Below are 26157 nucleotides of genomic sequence, written 5' to 3' on the forward strand. Positions count from 1 at the left end.
TTCAAGCCCATGGAGGTTATACAAAATATTAAATTTGGATCTCACAGCACCACTACTTAATTCGCTTATGTTATGTAACATGTTTTTTAAGGGTATAACGGTACCTGTAATAGTATTGAACCGTTTCGGTACGTGGTAGTCGGTTGGGAACGGACGCGTACCGAACGAGTTTCTGACATAATATAACCCTTACTTTTCGAGGCTGTGAGTCGATTGGGTTACAGTTTCTTTGTGTAGATTATATTTACTCCGTCTTCTCTACTATAATGAGGACCAACACGGTAGGACAGTCCAGAAACGTCAACGGCGCGGCAACGTGGGCGCCGCGAGAACGCAGTGAAACGCGGCCGTTAGTCAATCAGCCAATGCACACCAGTCGCAGTGCGGCCGCGTGTTAGATGCGTCCAAGAAGCGGCTCAACGCGAGGCACGCGAAAAGTACAGTAGAGTTTATTATTTGACGCAAGACGCGGCCCTCCTGCGTCAATACTACTAGCTAGGATCGGGCCAGAAGTCACTCATATAATAATACGGTGGATCCGGTCGATTTTCAAACTAATATGCAATCGTAACCTACTTTTTGAGTCCATCAGATCTCTTGAGTGGTAGATCGGGGCACAGCTTACTTGTCTTTGTTGATTTACTGCTGTCTTCTCTGCTATAATAATAACCAATACGGCCCCGTTGGCAATACAAAACCATCCTACCACAACAAAACAAGTAGGAACTAATATTCACATTGGAACTAAAGTTATACAACATAAAATATACAATATAAATGAATACTATATCACATTTGTAAAATATAAATAATAGCCCATTGAAATAAAATAAATTGAAATGAGCTAAAACACCTTTAATTAAATAATAAGAATAATACACACATCCTGCTTACACAATTAAATTTATTAAATTCTGTGTGGCGCTTTAACTTGAGAAAATCCACCAATAAAGCTTTTGAAAACCGTTCATAAGAAAAAAAAAATGTTTCATTGAGGCATTTCATTTCTAAAATATATGTTAAAATCTTTGTCCTTGGGATTGCTTTTCTCTTTAGCACAGGCCTTCTGTTTTCCTCTTTCAGAAAGAAAGCTTTGGATTTTGGATTATCTTTAAATACCCGCTACTTTTTGAGCAGAATTCTAGCTTTGTATAGGCTAATGTTCCTATTGTTGAAAGCACAAAAGTGTGTAATAAACAACTAGCACATTTATATTTTGCATTTTGTTTTTTTACTGTACCGAAAATTTACCGAACCGTGACCTCAAAACCGAGGTACGTACTGAACCGAGATTTTTGTGTACCGTTACACCCCTAATATTTTTGAATTCGAAGTACATTTTTTTGTTCAACTTTTACACTATTTTCTGTAGGCGACAAAACTTCTGTCTTGCCAAAATTTGACCTTTATGTCTTCATTAAATGATACATCTTTTTTCAGTGAAACAAATATATTTTTGTACATTCAACATCATTTGGGAGGGTCTTAGCGTTCATATGAGCCATTTCTGAAACCAATTGAATAATTAAAAGTCAGGTTATTATCCATTTTGTAGAAACAATTGCTAAGCGACAAGACTTTTGTCAGGGACTGTACATAATGCTTTTTTAATTGCCTACTTCTTTTGGGTCATGTGGCACATAAAAGAAATCCACTCACGATGTCTTTTCTTTTATTTAAAAAAAAAAAAAAAACATACCTTTAGAGAATTTGGCTAAGTCACAAAATATCGAGACAAACTTGTAAATTTGGCAACAATGACTTCGTATTGGTAAAGTTGTTTTTCTCAGTTCATAGCTACAAACAAAAAAAAAGCATCCTCTTAAAATATGCTTCTTTAGTTCTCAGGATTAGAGTCCATGCTACCCCCTGCTGTCCACTTGCTGACACTGAGCCAGTGGGACGACGAACTTGTTCTACTCAGGCTAGAGCATCAGTTCCAGAGTGGGGAGAGCAAAAACAACTCACAGCCAGTCACAGTCAACCTGCAGGTAGGAGTCATCTACATAATCTGACATTATGAATATTTACGCGGCAGTTATGTTTGGGTACTTTGTATCCTTAAATCGTTTTTATTTATTTTGTTATATTTGTTCCACACAGAAACTGTTTTCCACCCTGGAGGTCGTGGGCATGTCCGAACTGAACCTCTCAGCCAATCAGTGGAAACATGAGATGGAGCGTTTCAAGTGGATGGCACTCAATGGTTTGTTGTGTTTCCACTTGGATTGCTGTATTTTTAAAAAAAAAAATTTTTAATGAATACTTACTTTTTTCTCTTTAAAAATCGAGGGAGACTATTATACAAGGGGACAAGGAAAAGTACATTTTATCACAATACAGGGGTTGTGTAAAAGGTATTCTTTCATTCAAGGGCGTAGGTTTGGTCTCAACTTTCGTAGGGACGATATAACAGCATAACCTGCATGTACTGCACATTTTTTGCTGGGGACGGGACATTAATAAGGCCAAACAGATTGGGTAAACTGGGGTAGGGCTACATTTCTCACGAATGTGGACCTAATTAATTGATAGGCTAAACGATCAATGCAAAATATGTATTAACTCAATTCAAACCTTTGTTTTCAAAAACTACTAAAGAAACTTTTTGAAAACCTTTATCAGCAAATTTAAAACATAAATTATAAATAAATTTAAATTAACATACACAATGAATACAAACTTGTTAATAATCTCTTAACGAGCCAGGAATGGAAAAAAAACATTTGTCTGAAGATCACTCAACATTGTCTGAATAAAGAAACTAAATATAACTGAAAAAATGTCTTTTTCAGGGAATAACAAAAATTAAAATGGAGCCTTCCTTCAGTTAAAACACTACTGCTTTTGTCCACAAGCACAGCCAAACTCAACAAAAATGAAAGGTACTTTGGGCTGCATTAAGATCACATAAATAAAATAAAAATTAGGGCGAAGGGGTTAAAACTCAGTTCACTACATTTCTTAGTTTAATTAACATTAACAGTGGAGGAAACATACTGGAGGACACCTCTCTAAGCAGCTTCCTACTCGAGTTTTGCAGGTTAGCAAATTCACACAGTTTAATGTAATACTAACACTGATTCAAATCAGACTTTCAGTAGCAAAATTAGTGGAGTGTTCCCCACCGCCACAACATTGACGTCTTTTTACATTACTCAGAGTAGCTGCTGCTAGCCGAAAAAAAACTTGTAATATCCCTCATCTTCGAAGGGGGCGGAGGCGGCGGCATGTTGTCAAACATTTTGTATTTCTCTCATGTCTGTGAGTGCGTGGGTTGGGGTGAAGTCACCAGCCAATCAAACGTGCATTTGAGGGGGATGGACTGGCACATTCAGCAAGTAAAAAGGGGTAAAACTAAGTCTAAACTTAATTAAAATAATTCACTTCATAATGGTAGGGTCAATTCTATCCTTACGTCATATGAGAATATCTAAATTATATAACTGTAGTCATTATATAATGCAAATAAGATTGCTTAAAAGTTGGGAGACTAGACATGTGCCGATTACCGGTTTCAAGGTATATAGTGGTATGAAAACGTCAAGGTTTCAAAACAGCCGAAATTTTCCGTCATACCATCCCTAAGGTATAAGCTGTTTTTTATGTCCCAGAAATCCCTTGCTTGCAGCTGCAAGGCTCAACCCTCCCCCACTGGTTGTTGCCCAGTTTCGATGAGTCAGCTGTGTTACACGATAGCTGGAGTAGGTAAACCTCCTGAGCTTTTTTCCCGCATCGAAGAAAACAAAAGAGGGGGGCCAACCGACATGTAAAACATGTTTGCGGAGGTTGGCTGCCGAGGAGGCAATACCTCCAATATGATTTCGCATTTATACAAAATTAAAGGTTGGTAAACACTGTCATGAACGTTTCCCACCAGTTACGAGAGTTAACTCCAGCGTGTTTCGTGTGTCTAGCGGTGGTAAAACGTGTTTTTTTTTTCTCTGGCAACTGTCTGCGTTGAGAAAGAGTGTATAATGTAAAGATGGTACGAGTCATACGCATGTGCTTTTTATGGTAAATAATTCCATTATTTATGTTCTGATACTAATAATGTTGAGCTGTGGGTTCAGGCTCACCTAAGGGATTGCATTTATTTTAGTTTTATTTAGTTGTTTTTTTTTTTTTAAATAACTTATGTTCCAAATTGCTAATGTTTTGAAAAATAAAAAACCTGTTCCGTGGAATTTTTGTTTTTAATCCAGATATCTCAAAGTAACACATTTTAGAGCTATAATTGCACGACCACGATATTTTGGCTTAAGGTTATCAAATCGTCAGAATATCATTCCGGCACATGCCTAGTGGGGACAATTTGAGCATCCTGAAAAGTTGATAGTGTTATGTAAACTTACGCCCTTGCTTTAATTCCGCTCCAATGTCTGTTATATACAGTATCTAGCCATTTGGCATAGCACTGCATTTGATTTAACATCTTAATTTATTTGATAGCAACAACACTTACCATACATTTGTGGTATGAGTTTTCTGATTGATTGACACTTATTTATCAGCGGGAGGATGGGTTTTCCTATTGGCATGAAGGAGGCATTCCTTTGCAGATGCTAAAAATTAAGCTCTGAAAATGTTTTTAAGAGTGCATATTGTACTCAAAACAAATACTGCACCGGTAATTGTTCTCATGAACTTAATATTAATTATGGCCAATGTGTAAGACATTGTATTTCCTCATACATTTTAGGTGTAGATTTTTCAAATATCAAAGTATTTTCTTCATTTTTTTTTCTTGAAATCTTGTGACTTATCTACTTCAAACTCCATTGTAAAATGATGGCATCTAAGATTTTTTTTTCCAACATTTGTGCTTGTTTGTTTTTCCCTGCAGGGGAAAAAGTGCCAAAGAAAAAATTTAGAGACCCCTCCACGTGGGAGGTTACCTTGCACCCGATGGAAATTCGAACTTTCCTGCTTAGAGTGAAGCACAGATAGCCAATCGGAGTCCCTGGCCTACCAATTATGGAATTTTTTTTTTATTGTAACCTTCAATAGAGGGAAAACTCCACAAAATGAAAAGTAGCATGAGCTACCATATTGTAACTAATGTGATGAGTGATTTTATATTATTTTTGTGTTGATCAAAATTTTAATGTCAATAAAAAGTCCATCATTTTTACTGGTCAGTTGTCAGCCATATTACACTTTAGGCCATACACGTCCAAAGTCCGGCCCGGGGGCCAAATGCGGCCCGTGGTCAAATTTCATCTGGCCCCCAGCCTCTGTCATAAAATCAATAAAGTCTGGCCCACACACAGACTTAATAAATTGGTCAGCAGTACTGCTACCAGCATATGAAGTAGCTTACACACTAAATACTGCTCCTCATACACCCACTAAAAGGCAGCAGCACTCTAAGCAACATTACCCCATGTTACCCTTTACTCCCAATTTTCTAAAATGGCGACAACAAAAAAAACGAAACGACTACGACGGCAACACTTCAAGGATAGGTGGAAATTCGACTATTTCTTCACTAAAATACGCAACAACTGTGTCTGCGTCATTTGCAAAGAGACAGTCGCTGTTTTTAAAGAGTTCAATATGAGGCGATATTACCAAACGACACGCTGACATGTACGACAAGATTACAGGGAAGATACGTAGCGAGAAATGGAAGCAACTTGACGCTAGTTTAATTTTACAGCAGCAGTATTTCGCAAGAGCCCGAGAGTCGAAAAAGAACGCCACAAAGGCTAGTTGCGAGATTGTTGAAATAATTCATTTTAAAAAATAATGAAGCAAATATGACACGCAGAATTGCTTGCTAAAATTTGGTTAAATATATTGTTCTACGTAAAGGACGTCAGCCAAGGTCGGCCCCCACACCAAATCTGGCCACCTTTGCAAAAAGTTTGGATACCCCTGCTATAGGCAATAGGTCACTTGTCATTAAAATGGTTTAGTTGGGGGATATGCAACGTATTCACTGGACATTATTAGGAACACCCGGACTATGAAATTTTTTCGATTGTAATTAAAATCTAAGTTTAAAAAAAAAAAAACTGCCAACATGACAGCAGTACTTCTGTATTTTAATCCACATTCAGCAAGACTATCTTTAAAAGACATGCTTTTAAATACTGGTAATATATACAGTATTTGACTGGTACCTGATACTGGGAGAGTTTAAGTCTTAAAAAAAACACACACACAAAATCATTTCAACTAATATGTTGGGCTTTATTGAGCTGTACTGGCAGTCAAAGCTCCTCTGCCCCCCCAAAATTATATACATTTAAAAAAAAGTTTGCTTGATAATGAACTCTCCAGCTGATATGCCTGCCTCTTTAAAATAAACAAAAGCACAAGTCATTCCATTTTCTCCTCGGCTGTACACTTAGGTTCATGCGAGTATGAGCATTTGTCACCGTCTGCGCACGTGCCCTGAAACAAAAAAAAACAAAAAAAGTTTTATTCATTTAATCATTTCAGTTAGGGATGATCAATCAGTCCTTTAGCTATCTCACACTGTTCACACACATAAGATGCAGCACAAAGTGATTTACAAAATAAAACTGGAGCAAATACTGTCATTTTTCTCATTGATACTTTTAGATAAAGTCCAAATTTCAATCTTTTGATTTTGGAGGTATTATACAGGCTGTAACAGAGGAACTATCTGTCATGTCTCATGGGAATGGCATACATGCAATATGCATTCCTGTTAGCACCCTGTGAAAGGCCCGGGTAAATACTAGGGAAAATTTACCTGTTTGAACTTTTTGCAAGGGAAGCTCTTGAGCTCCGAAGTGTGTGTGATTTGGTTCTTGCGCTTGTTCTGGTTCTTCATTCGTTTCTGCTGCAGGTTGTCCGAGATGCCGCCACTACGGGACACAATAAAAAAAAACGACAGCGGATGAGGAGACATGCATTTTAAGGATAAAGACAAAATTTCAGCTATGTTCACATTTACTTACTCCCTCCTCGCCAAACATTTTCCAACACATTCTACATATTTATCATTTGCAGTCTTTGATAATAGAACAGATCCTCCGTGATTTCCTATAATTGTGCTCAGTTCAATGAACAAAAGTGGACGCTTGTTCAATTCAAGGGGGAGACTCTGAGCCTGCACTCTACTCTCAGAGTTGTGCAGTTGTGATACTGAAGATGAAGATTACTGGATTCGGCGGTAATTTAGCATGAGATCCAGAGTTTGGTAAACAAGTTGTTGGGTTGTTTAGGTCATAATTCTCTTAATCAGGGTTTATGCGGGTCATTAAAAAGCATTAAAAGTCATGGATTTTGTCAAAATTCAAACTGCTACAGTATTGCCTAAACATATACATTGCCCTAAATCAGTACTTCTCAAATAGTGGGTCTCAAATGGGGGGCGTCAAATAGTGGGTCTCAAATAGTGGGGCACCCCCCCCCCCCCCGGGATGGCGCGTGTGACCTCGGGCAACATTTTTTTTTTTTTTTTTTTGCCGTACAAAAATAAAGTGTACTTGCACATCCACTCAGTGGGTGGCAGTGGCGCTCTCATTTTCAAAGTGCGCGCAGTATTTTTGAAGTAAGCAAGAGCACGCGGATTCACAGAAGAGACTCATGAAGAGCTGGAGAGCTGTGCGCCATTTTTGAAAGCCGTTTTCCGGCCAGACTCACGCAGCGACCCACTGTCTTCTCCGGTTCTCACGTGTCCGCCCGAGAAGTGCCATTTTCGGCTTGGGATCGTCACGACGACCGCCCTCACCTACGGTTCTCCCTCGGCCGCCGAGAATGTGCCTGTTGGCTTTGACATTTAATACAGTGGTAGACGAGGAAAGACCACTGTTTACTGTGTCTAAAAAGGATTATAGCGGACAGCCAGAAGCCAAATCAATTAAGACGCCAATTAATGACATTCGACCCCAAACTCATTGATAAGCCGCTTGGTTGTTTTTCAGCGAAAACGTGCCGAATATTGCCAACAATCGTCCCGCTTTGTCAGTGTGATATCAGTAAACCAGTGAGCACTGTTAGCATGCTCAGTGCAAAATAACCCCACATCATTGCAAACTGGAGGTGATACTGGGAGCAGCGAAAATAAAAACTGTCCTTATGTCCAAAGACACTTTTTTTCTTCTTCTTCTTCTTCTATTCAGTTTTGTTTTTTCGGTCAAATTTTTTGGCATATTGTCCTCATAAGTTAATGTTTCTAATCAATTTGATTTTTTTATTATTTACTGATTTAATTTTTCAGTATCAAATGGTCAAAAATGTACCTTGAGTGTATTTTTACAGTTTGGATGTGACTTTTTTTTTGTTTTGTTTTTTAAATTCAGGCAAATTGATGCACGTAGTCTTTTTTGTTACAAACAAAACAATGTTAATAAAGTTACACTTTATAAGTTAATCTCTGTTATTTTCTCTAATAGAAAAAAAGGATAATGTGAGTGAGGCAGGGGCGTACTTATAATAGTAATATAGACAATTGGCGGCAGAGTTTGAGGGGGCGCGAAACATTTACGTCTTCCTTGGGGGGGCGTAACAGAAAATAATTGAGAAGCACTGCCCTAATTGAATTTGCATGCATGGCCTTCCGGAGCCTTGTCTACTTACTAGAACAGAAGTTGCATCAAGCTATTGCATTTGTATTTTCAACGATTAATAATATTCATTGTATGACGCTTACAATTTGTGTGTGTGAAGCTATCTGCAGTTGGGCAAGAGCATTAATTTAGTTTAAAGTGGTATTAAAAAGCAATAAATGAGATTTGCTGATACCTGTAGAAACCCTGTTAAAGAGCATATGACACTAGAAAAAAAGTCTTAAATGGCATTATTATGTGAATTAGAATCATATTTTGAGACGATTCGACTATATACAACAATTTAGCAAAGCACAGATGACGAGAAATTAGTCTTTTAATCTGCCGGTTACCCACGCCTACCATTATAGGGCTTTAGCGTCCCCAACAGGTGGATGACGTCAGCGGTAGACTGGGCTCATCGGTTTTACTATTCAGCCCATTGAGGGGGAATTATTCAGAACGAGGAAAACGTGACAAAGAGAGCTGCAAAATGTCATTGTTTCAGTCTCTATACTTCAATATTTTTACAGGATATTCTTTTTACCCAAGTATTTTCCCCAATAGCTATATAAATGGCTTGAGAAGGACCAGTCTGCCCGTCGAGGGGGAACTATTCACAACGAGGAAAACGCGACGAAGAGAGCGGCAAAATGTCATTGTTTCTGTCTCTTTACTTCAATATTTTTACAGGATATTCTTTTTATCCAAGTATTTTCCCCAATTGCTAAATAAATGGCATGGTCATTACAAATAACAGTCTTGTGCTGAATGGAATATGAAATAATAAAAATTAGTGATGCACGATAATGCATTTTTCAGCCGATACCGATAACCGATAATTTCCTCCTCGTTCCAACCGATAACCGATAATGTCAAGCCGATAATTTTATTAGAGATTTATGTAAAATTTTAAAGTATACACAAGAGAAAATATTGCTGTGCAAAAATAATATTGCTCTTTTTTTTTCAACATCAAATGTGAACAAGTAGTAGTAGTAGTAAATTCCAACATCTAAATAAAGACAGATTGTCTGACATTGTGTAATGGTAAACTTTTGGCAACAATTACTTACAGAGTAAATACATCAGTTGCACAAAAATGGCTTTAAAAGTATGCCATTCCTAAAGTATAACATTACTACACAGCAAAAACACAGCTCCTTAAGACTAGTTAAAGTCCCTTGTTTTCAGTGTAAATCTATTGGAAATAAGTTAAATTAACTGCCAGCACTTCAAGTATATTTCACTCAGATTTCTTGAAGAAAAATGGCCAGCTGAAAATAAGATTAACAGCCTTATTTTAAGCAATAAATTATTATACATAATCCTAAAAAAAAAAAAAACTTGTCAGAAATGTTCTTTATTCAAGAATATGTATGGTTCAAAACATTATTTGAAAGCAATTTTTTCTTGATTTAGGTGAAAATGACCTTATTTTTTTAGATGTTTGGGCTTAATAAGAACAAATTGCAATATTTAGTTCAAGTAAGTGGAATAATCTGGCGCATTCAACTAGTCTTCAACACTCAAACAAGATGGGGAAAATTATTTGACTAGATTTAAGAAGAATGATCTGATTAAGACGTCATAAATTTAAAGCGTACTGAATGCATTACTGACTGGATGACTTCTTTGTGTCGTTTGGTGCATGTTACAATTATCAACTAACCACTGTGCCGTCATGATAAACATGGTTTGTTGACATCACCTGTGTAAATGTCCGTGGTAAAACTGATGTGATCGGCATGTCTTTCACGAAGAATCGTGGTCGTATAAACTGCATTATTTTTTCATCCAGGGATTTGGCTATCGGGTCATTTCGGGAATTTCCTCCCGCCTGTGCCCTTCAGTCCGCCCGGCTGACAAATTAGCACCAGCGCCAGGCCTCTGTCTTGAACCGGAGTGGCAGCGGCAGCTAAGTTCGTACCGGATATCCGCCCGCCCCGGCCGGCTCGCTGCGGCGCATTCGGTGCATGGCTCTGCTCTCATGCTCTACCCGCCTTGGGCGAGGCGGCGGCGGCGGCGGCCTGCCGGACCGGCGGGCTCCGTCGGAAGAGAGCTACTTGTCAACTATCGATCTCGTGAGGTGTTTAGCCATAGATGGGAGTTTACCACTCGCTTTGGGCTGCATTCCCAAACACCCCGACTCCGGGAGGACCGCAGCGTCTCTGTATTGTCACAAGCCCCGTAGCTTCCTTTATAGTTTATTTGTTAACAATAGCTTTAGCATTTGTGCTAGCAGCAGCCTCATATTCATTCCAAAAATCATTGTGATGCAGTTTTAAATGGCTGCTGGGTTAGTGCTAGTGGTGTTCAATGAGGACGCTTTCTTTAGGCCTTGAGGAACTGTTTTCGTAGATGGCGAGAGCCACACTGGAAAAGCAACGCACGCTAGTGAGTGCGCCTCAACACTGATGTGTAACACCGCCTCCTCTATGACGCCGTACTCCTAAACCCCTCCTCCCACAGGGGCTTCAGAGAGGGGAGCGGTTGAGCAGGCGGCAGTGAAGAAGTGGAGAAAACTGCTTGGTTGCGCACATTTGGAGGCTAAATCAAGTATATAATTATCGGATTGCATTATCGGTTGATTTTTTTTATTATCTGTATTATCTGTGTGACGTCATAATTGCCATTATCGGCCGATAATTATCGGTAGCCGATATTATCGTGTATCTTTAATAAAAATGCATTTATTCAGGACGACATGGCAAAATTACTCCATAATGGTCAAAACTGTCGACTTTACCTTTACTGTCGCACCTCCCGAACGATATTTTATGACACCTAAATCAGACATATGTCTTTTCCCTTCCCCGGCTTCGGAGAATGTAAAGAAACCAGAAGGCGTGACAGCTAGCCGACATGCTAACCCGAACCGAGTGATGTTTCAAAGTCTTCGAAGCGGAAAATCACACATAACTATCCTGGATTATTTGACATGACGACCTGGTTGTCGATTGTCATCGCGGATCGGCAAACCGCCCGGCGGAGAGCAATTTACAGTTCGTTCCCGGAGGAGGGTGGCTGGAGTTGTTGTGCAGCTATCGTGCTGCTGCTAATGAGCATTAGGAGAGCTTTTTACATGCCTAGCAATGATCAAACATAAGTAGTCCTTCATTTAAAGAAAGTTTGTAGTGTTTACTTTGTAATCGCTGTATTCGTATTTGACATAATACAAAACAAGATGTTTACTCACTTCCTCGTGAGTCCAATGGTCCCACAGTAAATATCCACGGTGAATGGGAACCTTTCGAAACTCCAAAAAGGCGCATACGCCTCTCCCTCATACAGAATGATTTTTCTGCAGCCGTTTGGCTGGCGTGATGCGAAAAATAAACGTATTAATCCGCAAAATCAGCTGAATCCTTCTTCCTCATACACAACAGTACACTGTAGCGTGAAGAGGACGTCTTCTACCGTACACGTCACAGCGCCGTCCTCCTCAATGCAAGACCGAAGCCGGAAGTCACACATTTTCATGGCGCGGGATTCAAAAAACTAAATAAAAATAGCGATCGCTTCCACACACATCCAAGCGGCCCATATCATTCAGGGGCATAAAATACCACGTGTATTATGAAATAAACATGCTTTTTCGTGTCACAGGCACTTTTAAAGGTTTAGTATATTCCGTTAACAGATGCCTATTTAGCCTGCTATTATAATGTATTACCATAGACTTGTTATAATGCTTGTTCTTGATCTCTGATTGAATAAAATACCCCCCAAAATGCCACTTTAACTCCAGTGCGACTCAATAGGCCGAAAAATATGGTGTTGCCGACCCCAATTTGGGACATTGTGTTAAACAAAATTTAAAAACAGAACACAATGATTTGCAAACTATGTTCTATGTCTTCCAGCTTTAATATTCAAAGGATTCAAAGGAATTTGCTAAAAACAATAAATTTGATCAGTTTGAACCTTAAATATCTTTGTAGTGTATTCAATTAAAATAGGTTGAACATGATGGGGAAAAAAAAAATCACTGAATTCTGTTTTTATTTTGGTTTAACACAACGTCCCAACGTCATCGGAATTCATTTGTATAATTGCTTATGAATGACTCACAACACAACAAAGAATTATTACCCAGCTTTTGCTCGGGCTTTGGGTCCCCAGAAGGCCTGTGGATTCTCCTGGAAGCGAGTCAGGTGGCGCTGCCGGGACTTAGGGTTGGCGTCGTTTCGCACAGTGAAACAAGCTTCAAAGCTTGACATGAAAAGACGTTGAACAAAATAGCAAACAAAGCAAACGCTGTCACGGGTCACCATCTCATACCTGGGCTCAGTGGACAGAATCTTAAAAGCGGGGGTCATTTCCGAGAGTTTCTCCCGTTTCACCGGGTTGCTCTTCTCCTGCAGGAGTAACGAAAGTTAGGTTAGAGGAAGTTTTACACAGACGAGGAAGAGAACAGTATATGGAGACCATAACAATTCAGTAGAGTAAACGCCCACAAATAACAACAATAACAAGAAAATCACCTAGGATTTCTATCACCAATGGCTGCGAATGAGTGCAACGCTTGAGATTTTGGGTTAGAACTATTTTTTTTATCTGGCGCCATCTTGTGGCATCTTGTGAAAATTTACAGCGCATGGAAAAAAGTTGCAAAATACAGTGGTTATTTTACTTTTTCAACCGACAAAGATGGGCACCGCCTCAAAACAATTGCAACTAAATTTTAAAATGCCTTAATAGTGTTTAGCAGTGAGTATGGCTGCAACTAATAAGCATTTTGATAATTCGTTAATCTGTTGATTGTTTTTGTTGGACCTTGTTAAACAAACAAGTTGACACACGTCTGTCTCAGATAAAGTAATAATCATTTCCAAGCCCTGTATTCAAAAACAGGACATTATCTCAAGACAGAAAATGTACAAACATCAGATAACAATATTTATTTTTCTAAAGTAAACGCAGATTTCGATTGGTTTAACTTTGATTAAACACAAAGATATTCAGGCTGCTTTCATTGTGAATGGCAGGAATCTATGAATACATACTGTTGAAAATCTTAAATTACAACTTGGACAGTTTAAAGTTAACCAAGATCTCTAAACAATAGAAACATCTTAAAATAGGTATCAATGAATTTGATGAACGATTCATTAATTGAATGTTGCACTTGTGGAATTTCCTCATGTAAATTATGTGCTGTGGCTAAATAAAGATTCAAAAACAGTGGAGTAGAAAGCAGGTTACCCAACATCGCATGATGTCCCAGATGGTGGCAGGCGGCGCATCCGTCTTGATGGCGTTCTTGCAGGCGTGTGAAAGGGAAACTCTGTGACCCGCATGTAGCAGAGCAGACCTGAACACAAAATAATATTTTGTTGATGAGGGCCATGCTGGCACCACATTTTGGCCCCCATTTGATTGACTGAATGTCCAGCATTATTTGACTTAAGAGTATGAATCGCAAAGTCGCCAAACATGGTGGCAGGGTGTGGCTTGGGCAGAGGAAGAGCAGGTATATCCTTTTTAAGCAATTATTCAAAAAATGGCTCCAAAATCTGTAAAATTCTGATATCAAGCAGACAAATTATTATTGTTTACGTTTCATCCACGAGGGTTCACCATCGCTACATTAAAGTGCCTTTGACAGCATTAAAAAAAAATCTCAAATAGCATTATTATGTGAATTAGAATCATATTTTGAGACGGTTACACTATATACTAGAGCTGTCCCGACTAGTCGACGTCATCGATGACGTTAATCCGTCGACGAGCACAACATACCGTCGACGGTTAATGAAAGGTTAAAAAAATATATGCGTGGAAATTTCAGAATGTCGGATGCTCTGTATGCAAGCGGGGAAAGCGGCACAAAGCCAAAAAAAGCGCACCAGAGTGTCCAAAACATTGACTTCTTTCAAAGAAACAAAGGAGGGTACACTCTTCTGTCCTGTCTCTTCAATGCCAAGCTTGGCTGCACGTCGGCCGTGAATAAACATCTCAAGCGCCGTCACCCAGTTTGTAATTATTTTTTATTTTTATTTTTTTTGTACACCAAAAGGTGCTGTCGCCTTTACTAAATAAAGATGTTTCATTGACAATGGGCCTTTAAGTGTTATTAGTATTGTTCTTAATGCTAATTGAAAGGTTTATTTCATGTTATGGTTTATTTTATGGTATAGAAAAGGTTAAAAGGTCATAAATATACAGTGCTGCTCAAAAGTTTGTGAACCCCCTCAACATTTTGGAATTTTCTATTATTTCAACCTGATTTCCTAATCAATCAATTCAGTAGTTTTTTTTTTGTTTTTTTAACAGTTGTGTTGTCGAGACTAAATTAAAAAGAGTTTTCATCAACTGATGTAGGTGCAAAATTGAACTGTTTGGTCACAACCAAAACCGCCATGTCTGGCGAAAAGTCAACACTGCATACCACCAAAAGAACCTTCTCCCAACAGTGAAGCATGGAGGTGGGAATGTCAAGATCTGGGCTTGCTTTTCATCCTCAGGACCTGGACAACTCCACATAGTCCAGGGAATCATGAATTCTGAGGAATATTGTCAAATCCTAGAACATAACCTGACGCCATCTGTTTTGAAGTTAAAGCTTGGCAGAAGGTGGATCATGCAACATGATAATGATCCAAAGCATTCCAGCAATACAACCAAGGAATGGCTGAAAAAGAAGAAGATTCGTGTTCTGGACTGGCCCAGTCAAAGTCCTGACCTAAATCCCATTGAAATGCTGTGGCGGGACCTGAAGCGAGCAGTTCATGCCAGACGCCCATCAAACCTCTCTCAACTGACTGCGTTCTGCAAGGAAGAATGGGCAAAAATCCCCCAAAGTAGATGTGAGAGGCTGATTAGTCACTACAGAAACCGTTTGGTTGAGGTAATCTCTGCAAAAGGAGGCGCAATATCCTATTAACTGAAGGGGTTCACATACTTTTGCACACATGATATCTGAGTTTTTCTTAAATCAACCACTTTTGTTAAATAAAGAATGACAATATAACTATTTCTTTTGTTTCAGTCCATTATTTGGAATGTCAGTATTGTGGATTTGGGTATAACTTAACATTTAATAAGGTTATTTTAGTTTTTTTTTTACAAAAAATCTGACCATCGCTGTGGGGTTCACAAACTTTCGAGCAGCACTGTATACAGTATATACAGTGATTGCACTCAAGGGAGAGATTGTCAATGATAAGGTAATAAATTAAGGTAAAGGCAATTCATATAGGCAATTCATTGATATATAAATAAGGTTTAAAAGGAAAAAGGTGAAAAGTTTTTGTTAATTTCTAATTGTGTTGTTTTATTTGTGTCGACCGTAGCTCTTACGGTGTGTTGACATCAAGGATGGAATAAAAGTTGTAAACCATCAGTTTAAGAGACCATCTTTCCAATCGGGATGCTACACTAGTTAATTCTATCAAAAAACATGATGTTGATGTCACGTAGCTTTTATGCCAATTTAACGGTATAAATTCTGCAAAAAGGTTTCAAGATATTCATTAGAACTTAAGGCCGTTATGGTGTGTTGACTATTGACTTTCTTAAAAATATGAAGGGTTGTCAAGGAGACATCTGCAGGTTCTGGGTGCCAGTGGTGGCCCTTCGCCCTACTCTGGGGCCCCTTCTCAGCCTGTGGCGTCTGGTCAAGGTTAAATTTTGGTATCTTCTGCTGGGGTTCAGCGTGTGGCTAAACATCAACATTTACTTTTATACTCCTTATGGAGAAGTTATGAAAGGTAAGCAATCTTTTACATACTCACATGATGCCACCTCATAACATCACAGATGGACATTTCATTACATATTATAGTTAGGCATTGGTGTATATGTGTACCTGAACTGAAGCAGAGGTGGCGTATTGCAGTGTATAGTGCTGCTCAGACTGTCTACAGTGTAGTATAGGGGTGTGTCCTCCAGTTCCTGCACACCAGAAATGATGAAAAGTATCACATGAACATGAAATTGGGGCATGTCAAAACAAAAAGCTTACCTCAGTCACCATGCTTAATACTCCCTCGATACGCTTAGATGTCCCAAAGCGAGATGGGTTGCCAGAAACGGCTGACAGAACCTTCTGGACGAATGACTGGTCGTGGAGAGGTTCTGCCCATATTGGACCACCAAGCTGAAAAGAAGACACAAACACACAAAATTAGGCACTAGTAATATGGTTGGGGATCTTTTGTATGAGGCTGCTCTGATACATATACACCTTTTGCGATATGAAATTGATAATATTTAAAAACAACGGTTCTATTACAAGTCAATTCAATTTGGAACTATATGTTTTGATCCGATCTGGAAATGAAGCGATGGTTTTTTTTTTTATGTTACATGAATTATAAATACAGTAACTATTACATAATATGAAAATCTTGCTATATTTTCAAACAGGTAAAAGGGGATTATTGCGTAGCACTCTTTCACCATGTGAGAAATGAGAAAATCTCAGGTAAAGTATGATATTGACAACAACAAAGTTTGGCTGAATTTGGTAGGTGAAGCAAAGCTTTACACATGTTGCAACTGTGTCGTCACTTCAGTACATAACCAGTGTACTGTGTTGTCGGCCTGATACAAACAAGGGCAATCAGGCTGTTTTTGTCCCGATTTGGTCCCTAACTGAGCAAAGTCGTCAGACACCAGACTGTCTTATGTTTGATGAGTTAATCCGATAAGATTATCTTTTTGTCTGAGAAGTGTAAAGAATCGATTTCTCGGGATAAAAGGGTCTTAAAATGCCCCGTCCTAAATTCTGAATGAGTACCATATTGATGACCAAAAATCTGTGTAAATTTGTGAGGAAAGTCATCGTCTTCAGAGTTATGACACTCAAAACCAGTGGCGCGGGAAGTGGGGTGCGAGGGTACTGCAACACCCCCTGGTGTTGGGGTGGAAAAAAAGTGTTTTGGTAGATTTTTTTGTGTGTGCTGCTGTTAAAGAAAAATGAATGAACAAAACATTGAAACAAGAGAGTATATAACTTTGGGAATATATATATATATATATATATGTATATATAAATACACACACACACACACATACAGTAAATGCTGAAAAAGGTTTTTTTGTTAATAACGTGGTCACCACCTGACACCTTGTTTGCTACTGGGTCACATTGAATAAGACGCTATTGGAAACATGGCGCAAAAACAAGGTAGGGATTTTTTATTCACAAAAACAGGGAAATTTTCTAAAATTTAATTCGGGGTCAAAAACGAAGATGATTATGACTATAGTTCTAGCTACCTTTGGTGTCTTCAAAAAGGTATCACATGCTTGCATTGTAGCCTTAATATTTTTTGCTGTTGCCAATGAACTGTTAAATTGAGGCTTATTGGATTTGCGTTAGAATACATGGGCGCTTTCATTTCCAATAAAAAAACTCCCACACACACTGTAGAACGTTATGTTTGTAGTAGCCTAGTTGTAGTACGTAAACTATCCAGCATGCGTATGTACTGCCATTGTGCACGCCTTTATGGAGAAAACATGCGAGCATGACAAATTTGGACCGATACGGCTGTTTTTGGATGGGATACACTAAAGAAGATCCGGAGCACCCCCTGCTCTGAGTGACTTCCAGCGCTCCTGCTCGAAACTGTGAAATCAACGGTATATTTGTAGCCAATCAAAGTGCCCCGACTAACGAACACGAAAGCAGACATACTGTAAATAAAAATGAACATGTCTTATTTGATGTATAGGGAGTGAAAGTTTTCCCCAGAAAGCAAAATGTTGTTGTTTTTTTCGGACAAATTGTGTTTAAACAACATTCCAACTTCTGGTACCTTCATAAAACCTCTGCAAAAATCGGTGCCCTCCATAATAATGGGCACCCCTGGTTAAGACCAAAGCATCCGACCAAAGCACACGGTCCCAGGCTTCAACTGGGACCGTGTGCTTTGGTCAGATGAGACCAAGATTGAACTTTTTGGAACCAAATAATCTAAGTGGGTCTGGCGTGCCACGAAAGATGCACATGCTGAAAAGCACCTCATACCCACTGTGAAGTATGGGGGTGGGTCAGTGATGCTGTGGGGGATGTTTCGCTTCCAAAGGCCCTGGGAACCTTGTTAGGGTGCATGGCATCATGAATGCTTTCAAATTCCAGGATATTTAAAATCAAAATCTTTTGCCCTCTGCCCGAAAGCTGAAGATGGGTCGTCACTGGGTCTTTCAGCAAGACAATGACCCTAAACATAATGCCAAATCTACACAGAAATGGTTCACCAGACACAAAATCAAGCTCCTCCCATGGCCATCTCAGTCCCCAGACCTTGTTTTGTTGGCAAAAGGGGCTTGTACAAAGTATTAACACCAAGGGTGCCAATAATTGTGACACACATTATTGGATGTCAAATAATTATTTTTTCATGTGGGATTTTTTCCCCACTGAATAAATGCACTTGTATTGAAGGTTGGATTTTTCTCTTTTTTTCCATTGAGGTCCCATATTATTTGAATAAAAAATATATATATACAGTATATTAGAAGCTAAAAAACACATCTTAACCAGGGGTGCCAATAATTATGGAGGGCACTGTATACCTGAAAGTGTCTGCCTGTGAGATCAGATGTTGTCAAGCAAAATCCTAGAAAACCTAATCAAACAGAGGTACTTTTTAAACATATTTCAACACAAAAAGCTAATACTACTGTACTGAAATAAGTGCTGCATGCCGTATATACTATTAGATCACAGTAATAACTAAGATATGGAACTTTCACCAAAAACAACTACATTACTAATGTTTCCCAGTATAAGTATACTGGATATATATACTGACTTGAATTAAATACAATAACTTTACCTGATGTCTCTGCCCACAGTGCTCACAAGATGGTCCCACTGGTGGTCCAGTTGCTGCAGAGTACTTCATACTGGAACAGACAAATAACAGTTAGCCAAGGAAAGACAAGATGAAGTCCAAAGTTCCATGTCTCACTGTTTCCCATTGTCGTTCCTCCTGCCCATCCTCTGTAAGTGGAACGACCCACAGCCAACGCAGTTGTAGACTAGAGCCTGTTTACTGCGGGAAAAAAAGTTCAATTTGAAATTGTTGGTCTTCACATTCAATATTTATCTTTTACTTTCAAATTAACAACGAGTGTTTGAGCATGGGGGTTGAGTTTTTTCTTCTTTTTTTTTTTTTCCCCCGATACGCACTGTCTACATCTGTGACCAAGGCCATGTCGGTTTAAGCAGCTTGCATGTTGATTGAATGCATTTTAATTTGTTATCGTTTGCTTGAGTTAAATGTATTTTCCAAAACTCACGGATCAATACAATACGACTTTGACCTGAAAGGGAAGTTACCTAAGTTCAGCAATTGCAACAAAGTGCATCATGTCAAGTCACACCACAGCATTATTGAAGGCTTCCCATCCGTAATAGTAATATGATGGGCTTTGCCTCGCAAAGCTCCATCAATAATTACCGTAATTTTTTACCTATAAGCCGCTACTTTTTTCCTTCATTTTGAATCCTGCGGCTTATAGTCCAGTACGGCTTATTTATTGATTTATTTGGGTTAAAAGGTAACACTTTGATAGCGGCATCCTAAGACCATCATAATTATAACATGACACAATCATGGGCATTACTGAATGCTTATGACAGATGTCATTAAGTGTCATCCGGCAAATTATGTCACTAACTCCATTTATGTCCAGCTCTGATCTTTTACATCCATTCAAAAGTGAGAAAATTGACATCTGTTATAAGCATTCATTAATGCTCAAGACAATGTCATGTCATAATTATGATTGTCTAATGACAGTCTTATGGCGCCACTGTCAAATAAAGTGTTACCAAATACCATAACTTGCAATTAATGAAACAACTGGAACAGTAACTGAAGAAATATCTAGCACAGAACATGAACTTTGATCGTTATTTAAATCTATAGCGCTGCAATGAATGCTAGGAGGCATGTTGGACATCGTAAGTGTTGACAGCAGGTGGCAGCAGAGGTTGACTCTCTACCCTAGTGAGCAGTGATGGCCAAATGAAGCTTCTTGAAGCAATTGGCTGCAAAGCTTCATGGTGGGTTATTTGGTCTTATGACAGCCGTACGATGCTGCGGTCAAACCATATGTTACTGGTTAATATCTTTTAGTGTAAATATCCCATAATACTGTGAGGACAGCTGCGGCTTATAGTCCAAAGTGGCTTATCTATGAACAAATGTTGTTTTCGTGTCAAATTTGGTGGGTGGCGGCTTATGTTCAGGTGCGCCTTGTAGTGCGAAAATTACGGTAAGTATGTCCCAATTGCATATTTTTGTGTCTGAGTCCCAGTCACCTGATTTTGAGTCCTAATTTGATACTGGGATTTTTTTTTTTTTTTTTAACAAAAGTACTGTACTTTTTACAGTACTTCCTCTTCCGCTTTTTCCAGGAGTGTTGCGGAGTATAAAACGTTCAGTAAATATTTATGTATATTTTGGCAATTCAATTGTACTTCTGGATTATTTTGTTACCTTTTAGCCCTTAAAAAGTAAAAAAAAAACCACATACTGTATATAAATTATATTGGAAAAAAACATTGCGATATACGTATATTGCCAAGGCTCCACACTTTGTGCATTGGTGCGCCAATTTTTTTCTTAAGGTGCACCAGCACAAAATGTAGGTGCACCCACGTTTTTCACTGTATCACCTTTAACATCATACTTTTAATCACTCCCCATAATTATAATTCATATGAGTGAGTCCACTCAAATTCACTCACTCTTTGACACTCACGCTGCTGAGAACATCCTCTAGACCAGGGGTGCCCAAGTCCGGTCCTTGAGAGCCCCTATCCAGCTTGTTTTCCATGTCTCCCTCCTACAACACACCTGAATCAAATAATGAGGATCGTTGTCAGGCTCCTGCAAAGCTTGCTGATGAGCTGATCTTTTGATTCAGGTGTGTTAAAGGAGGGAGACATGGAAAACAAGCTGGATAGGGGCTCTCGAGGACCAGACTTGGGCACCCCTGCTCTAGACAATGAAGATTGACTAAACGATGATTAACAAATTCGTGCCTTTGATTGTAGAGCTACAGAGCCTTCACTTGCTAGATCAAAGCTACAAACCTGTCAATCATCGTTAACTTTAAGTAGCAAACTCCAGCTGCCTGCTGACCAAGAAAAGCAGCCGAGGGGAGACTGAGAGGCTGTACAAGCATGAAGCAGAAAAAAAATTATCATTATTTTTCTTTTAATTAAAAACCCGATCCTTCGCACCCTATCCCAATCCTCTGAAAAACAGCACCATTGGCCTGGTTTCCGATCGGATCAGGATCCCTAATAATAATAATAATAATAATAAAAATAAATTAACCATGCAATCCATTTTATTACTAGGCGGGAAAGTATTTTTCCATCATACCAATATGATAAATTACAAATGTATCAAAAAATGCTTTAATTATTCTGATTGTTAAATTTCAAGCTGGCCCACTCAAGCAACTGTAGTTGGCGTTTTTCTTGTGTAATATAACTTGAAGTCTTACTCCTCTGTCATTTGTGAACCGATAACTATGTTGCATGTATCTATCAATCCTCAGAGCCAAATTTTGATTATTTTTGTATCAGAGCTGAGTAATTAATTGCAGACTTAATGTTGAGGATGCCTATAGGATAGGAATTAACCGGTAGAGGGCCTTCAGCCTGTAGTAGCACACTAGTGCCTGTTTCTCATTAAAATAAACCCCACTCCCTAAATAATACTGTATTATTTAATAGTTATAAAAACACATGCCTTCCTCCTAACAGCCCGTTGGAGACAGCACATCTGCAAGTAAACTATTTTTTTTATTCAAAATGGGTTTTATTTTCTTTTATTATAAATATTTTCACATTCGTAGGTCTCAGGAAAACTCCATGCAGCATGATTTGCAGCCAATCTCAGACTTACTTCAGTGAGTCATGCCAAGACTTGTACATAAACGGAAGAATATGTAGCTTAGGTATACCATCTGCAACAGTCATACCTGGAATATAAGGTGTAAATAAACCACTTTTTTTTTAACCAACTTTAAATTTGAAAGATAATTGTTCCTTTCTGAGTCATTTTCAGTGACTTTGGCCTTCAGAAGTAGTTACAGAAGCTGCGACAAAGCCTATCAAGCAACACATGATATTAACAGCACTGATGAAAGTATTGAAGTAAACACTCCCATAATTATGTAAAGGCCAACAACACATACCTGGCTGAGTTCTTGACAGTGGCCTGACCAGTGAAGACACGAACAAACACTCGAATGTAGAAGTCCACGCTGACAGACAGCAGCGGCTGAATATAACGCTGGTACACGTTGGCCCGCTGGTCCAAACTGTGCAGGATGATGCGTAAAGCCTGCAGAGGACAAGATTTAAAATTAAAATAAAGTGTTCTCTATTTATAAAATATATTCCAGCATTTTTCATTACAATTCAAGACACTTTAAAAAAGATTAAAATTATATATACAGTATATTTTTGTAAATAACTAGAGAAAATACAATTCCGGCCAAAACGTCTGATTACTGTATTTTTCGGACTATGAGTCGCACCTGAGTATAAGTCGCACCAGCCCAAAAATGAGCAATGAAGAGGAAAAACAAACATATAAGTCGCATTTTTGTGGGAAATTTACTTGATAAAATCCAACACATAGAACAGATGTCATCTTGAAAGGCAATTTAAAGGGTATGACAACACCTGGGGAAATGCTAATATTCCATCATTTATCCATCAACGCATGCCTTTTGAATTCATACCTTGCCCCTTCGTGTAATTACACACATCGCAACACCAAGAAAATGATAGAAATGAGGTCGATTGTCAAGCTATAACGACCCGCCCCCGAGATGCCGGAAATTTAGCATATGGTGTACGTGACGTCACTACTAGGAAACAACCGGCTCAGTGCTTAGTACTGAATGGCGGCGATGATGGTGGACAATTTTGTTTCTAGTTGCAGCGACGAATCCGACGTAAGAACATTCTTCTTATGGTGACGAGGAGAGTTATGAACCTTTCTTTGGTGTTTTGGGTTATCTATTTGAGCCCAAACGAAAGCCAATGCAGCCTAATGAAAGGATCATTGAGGGGAGCAATCACACTAATGAAACACCAGCGGCAACAGAAACACCGAATGGTTTGTTTTGCATCTCTTTTTGTGAAGCTGATACACCGTGACTGCAAAATAAAGTAATGTATACAATAATTATCATTTATTGTGCTATCATGGGTTTTCGCTCTGCCAACCGACACAAATATGAATGGGATTAGAGGATTTGTTGTATATATTTTACGAGCGAAAATTTATACATGTGTCCAATTCTATATCCAATGCGTGATATGTTTTTTATTATAAAAGAGTACTCACTTTGGCCATTTCCCTCCTTTGCTTTGACTGGGGTGGTGGAGTGGTCTCATCAGAGCCAGTCATCGTCCTCTTTCTTGTGATCTCGGGACATTTAGGTGGCTGCGCGTGTAGGTGGGCACCGCATCTGCTTTCAGCAGCCAATTTTTTGATTTCATTTGTCCATAGTTCGTATAGCTTTCAGGTGTAAAATGCGCACCACACAAAATCGTGCCGGAAGCTGGGTCTGCAAAATTAGCCCTCTTAGCACTGACGAACTTTACTCATTGTCTGCGTAGTCCAGCTCTTTTTCTCGCGTTCGGGAACTCATGGGTACTACATTGCAGCAAATGGCTATTTGTAAACCACATAGCATGACAGGTTTGAACCATTTTAGCGATTTTTTGATAAAACACGAACGCAACTCTCTCGTCGATAAACAACGATGGCACCTGCCTCGACCTTTTGTTTCCTTGTTATGACGTCTCCGCCCCATTCAGCTGTTTCTGGAATACTTTCGGAAATGTTCGTAATTTTCGATCTATTTTCGATAATTGCTCATGAATGCGATTTATTTTTTGTTAACTTTATTAATATTTGTTATCTTGCCACATAACGGTTCTATTGATATCTCACAGCCCCTTAGTGTTTTCATACCCTTTAAAATAAAACTACAATAGAGAACAACATGCTGAATAGGTGTAAAGTATAATGTTACTTGGCCGGTATGTTAATGTAACATAGCTATTAAGAGTTATTCAGATAACTATAGCATAAGGAACATGCTACCAAACCATCGGTGTCACTCCAAAACACCAAAATAACATGTGAAATAATATAATAATGTGATAATAATTTTACACATAAGTCGCTCCAGAGTAAAAGTCGCACCCCCATCCAAACTATATATATAAAAAAAAAAAAAAAAAAAAGACATAGTCAGAAAAATGTGGTAAATAAAATTAAAATCAACCAGGAAAAATTTAGGTTTAAAATATAAAGAATCCCCAATTTTTGGCCCACCCTGTATATTCCATGTAGAAGACACATCTTTCTGATGTGCTGAGACACATCATGAGTGATGCAACCTAGGGCCATTTGGGTGTTTTGGGTCTTTCAACATCAAAGACCCTCACCCATGCGACCAAACCATTAGTATTTGCCCATTAAAGCCCTCTTGATCCATAGCCACCTTTCTGTGGATTCAGTTTTCCTGTATCTTTTTCTTTGTCTCCCCAGTAATGTCCAGTACTGTTAGTGTCTAGCAGAGGAACTTTCGAAGAAGTAACCTTCTTCACGTAACCCCAAACATTCAAGAGATAAATGTTTTTGAAAACATACAGTATGGAAGTCTTGATCACATATTTTTGCACCCGAATCAGAGTCACCTGATTTTGGCTTGGAAAATGGCTGGATTATATTGTTACTTTTTAGTCCTTAAAAACTACAAAAATATACAGTATACATATAAATTAGGGCTGTCAAAATTATCGTGTTAACGAGCGGTAATTAATTTTTTCAATTAATCCCGTTAAAATATTTGACGCAATTAACGCACAAATGCCCCGCTCAAACAGATTAAAATGAGAGCACAGTGAAAGGTGAACTTGTTGTGTTTTTCGGAGTTTTGCCGCCCTCTGCTGGCGCTTGGGTGCGACTGATTTTATAGGCTTCAGCACCCATGAGCATTGTGTAAGTAATTACTGACCAACAATCAATCAACAATGGCGGGCTACTAGTTTATTTTTTGATTGAAAATTTTACAAATGTTATTAAAACGAAAACATGAAGGGGGGTTTTGATATAAAATTTCTACAACTTGTCTTTTAAGAACTACAAGTCTTTCTACCCATGGTTCGCTTTAACAGAATGTTAATAATGGTAATGCCATCTTGTCGATTTATTGGTATAATAAAGAAATACAGTACTTATGTACCGTATGTTGAATGTATATATATATCTTGTGTCTTATCTTTCCATTCCAACAAAAATTTACAGAAAAATATTGCATATTTTATAGATGGATTGAATTGCGATTAATTGCAATTAATGTTTAAGCTGTAATTAACTCGATTAAAAATTTTAATCGTTTGACACCCCCTAATATAAATTAGGCCTGAACGTTATTGGAAAAAAAATTAACATTGCGACGTTTTGCCAATTCAATTCAATTAGGCTCGAGCGTTTACGTCACAGCAGCACGGGATCGTGCGAAATTTGCGACAACGCAGCCATTTTGGAAGCACGTCTGCATCACGGGACATTTAAACTTAACGGCAAATACAATTCAACTACGCGTGCCAAAGATGGAA

At 38.6% G+C, this 26157-nt stretch overlaps 2 protein-coding genes across 2 annotated transcripts in view; one reads left to right on the forward strand and one right to left on the reverse strand.

Moving 5' to 3' along the window:
- Positions 1 to 5130, forward strand: part of man2b1 (mannosidase, alpha, class 2B, member 1) — a 32161-nt gene extending 27031 nt beyond the window's left edge. Inside the window, exons 20-22 of the mRNA XM_057843384.1 lie at positions 1842 to 1991; positions 2104 to 2206; positions 4847 to 5130. Coding sequence (XP_057699367.1) covers positions 1842 to 1991; positions 2104 to 2206; positions 4847 to 4950 — 357 coding nt within the window. The 3' untranslated portion in view covers positions 4951 to 5130. The remainder of the gene's footprint in view (positions 1 to 1841; positions 1992 to 2103; positions 2207 to 4846) is intronic.
- A 1035-nt stretch (positions 5131 to 6165) lies between these two features.
- trmt1 (tRNA methyltransferase 1) overlaps positions 6166 to 26157 on the reverse strand; it is a 45144-nt gene continuing 25152 nt past the window's right edge. The window contains exons 7-16 of the mRNA XM_057843385.1: positions 22707 to 22855; positions 19457 to 19540; positions 19322 to 19391; positions 16498 to 16632; positions 16342 to 16427; positions 13737 to 13845; positions 12813 to 12889; positions 12624 to 12743; positions 6728 to 6842; positions 6166 to 6402 (exon numbers count right to left, since the gene is read on the reverse strand). Of these exons, the coding sequence (XP_057699368.1) occupies positions 6328 to 6402; positions 6728 to 6842; positions 12624 to 12743; positions 12813 to 12889; positions 13737 to 13845; positions 16342 to 16427; positions 16498 to 16632; positions 19322 to 19391; positions 19457 to 19540; positions 22707 to 22855 (1020 nt within the window). The 3' untranslated portion in view covers positions 6166 to 6327. The remainder of the gene's footprint in view (positions 6403 to 6727; positions 6843 to 12623; positions 12744 to 12812; positions 12890 to 13736; positions 13846 to 16341; positions 16428 to 16497; positions 16633 to 19321; positions 19392 to 19456; positions 19541 to 22706; positions 22856 to 26157) is intronic.

This window comes from Corythoichthys intestinalis, chromosome 8 (assembly GCF_030265065.1).
Source record: "Corythoichthys intestinalis isolate RoL2023-P3 chromosome 8, ASM3026506v1, whole genome shotgun sequence".
NCBI classification, from domain to species: Eukaryota; Metazoa; Chordata; class Actinopteri; order Syngnathiformes; family Syngnathidae; genus Corythoichthys; species Corythoichthys intestinalis.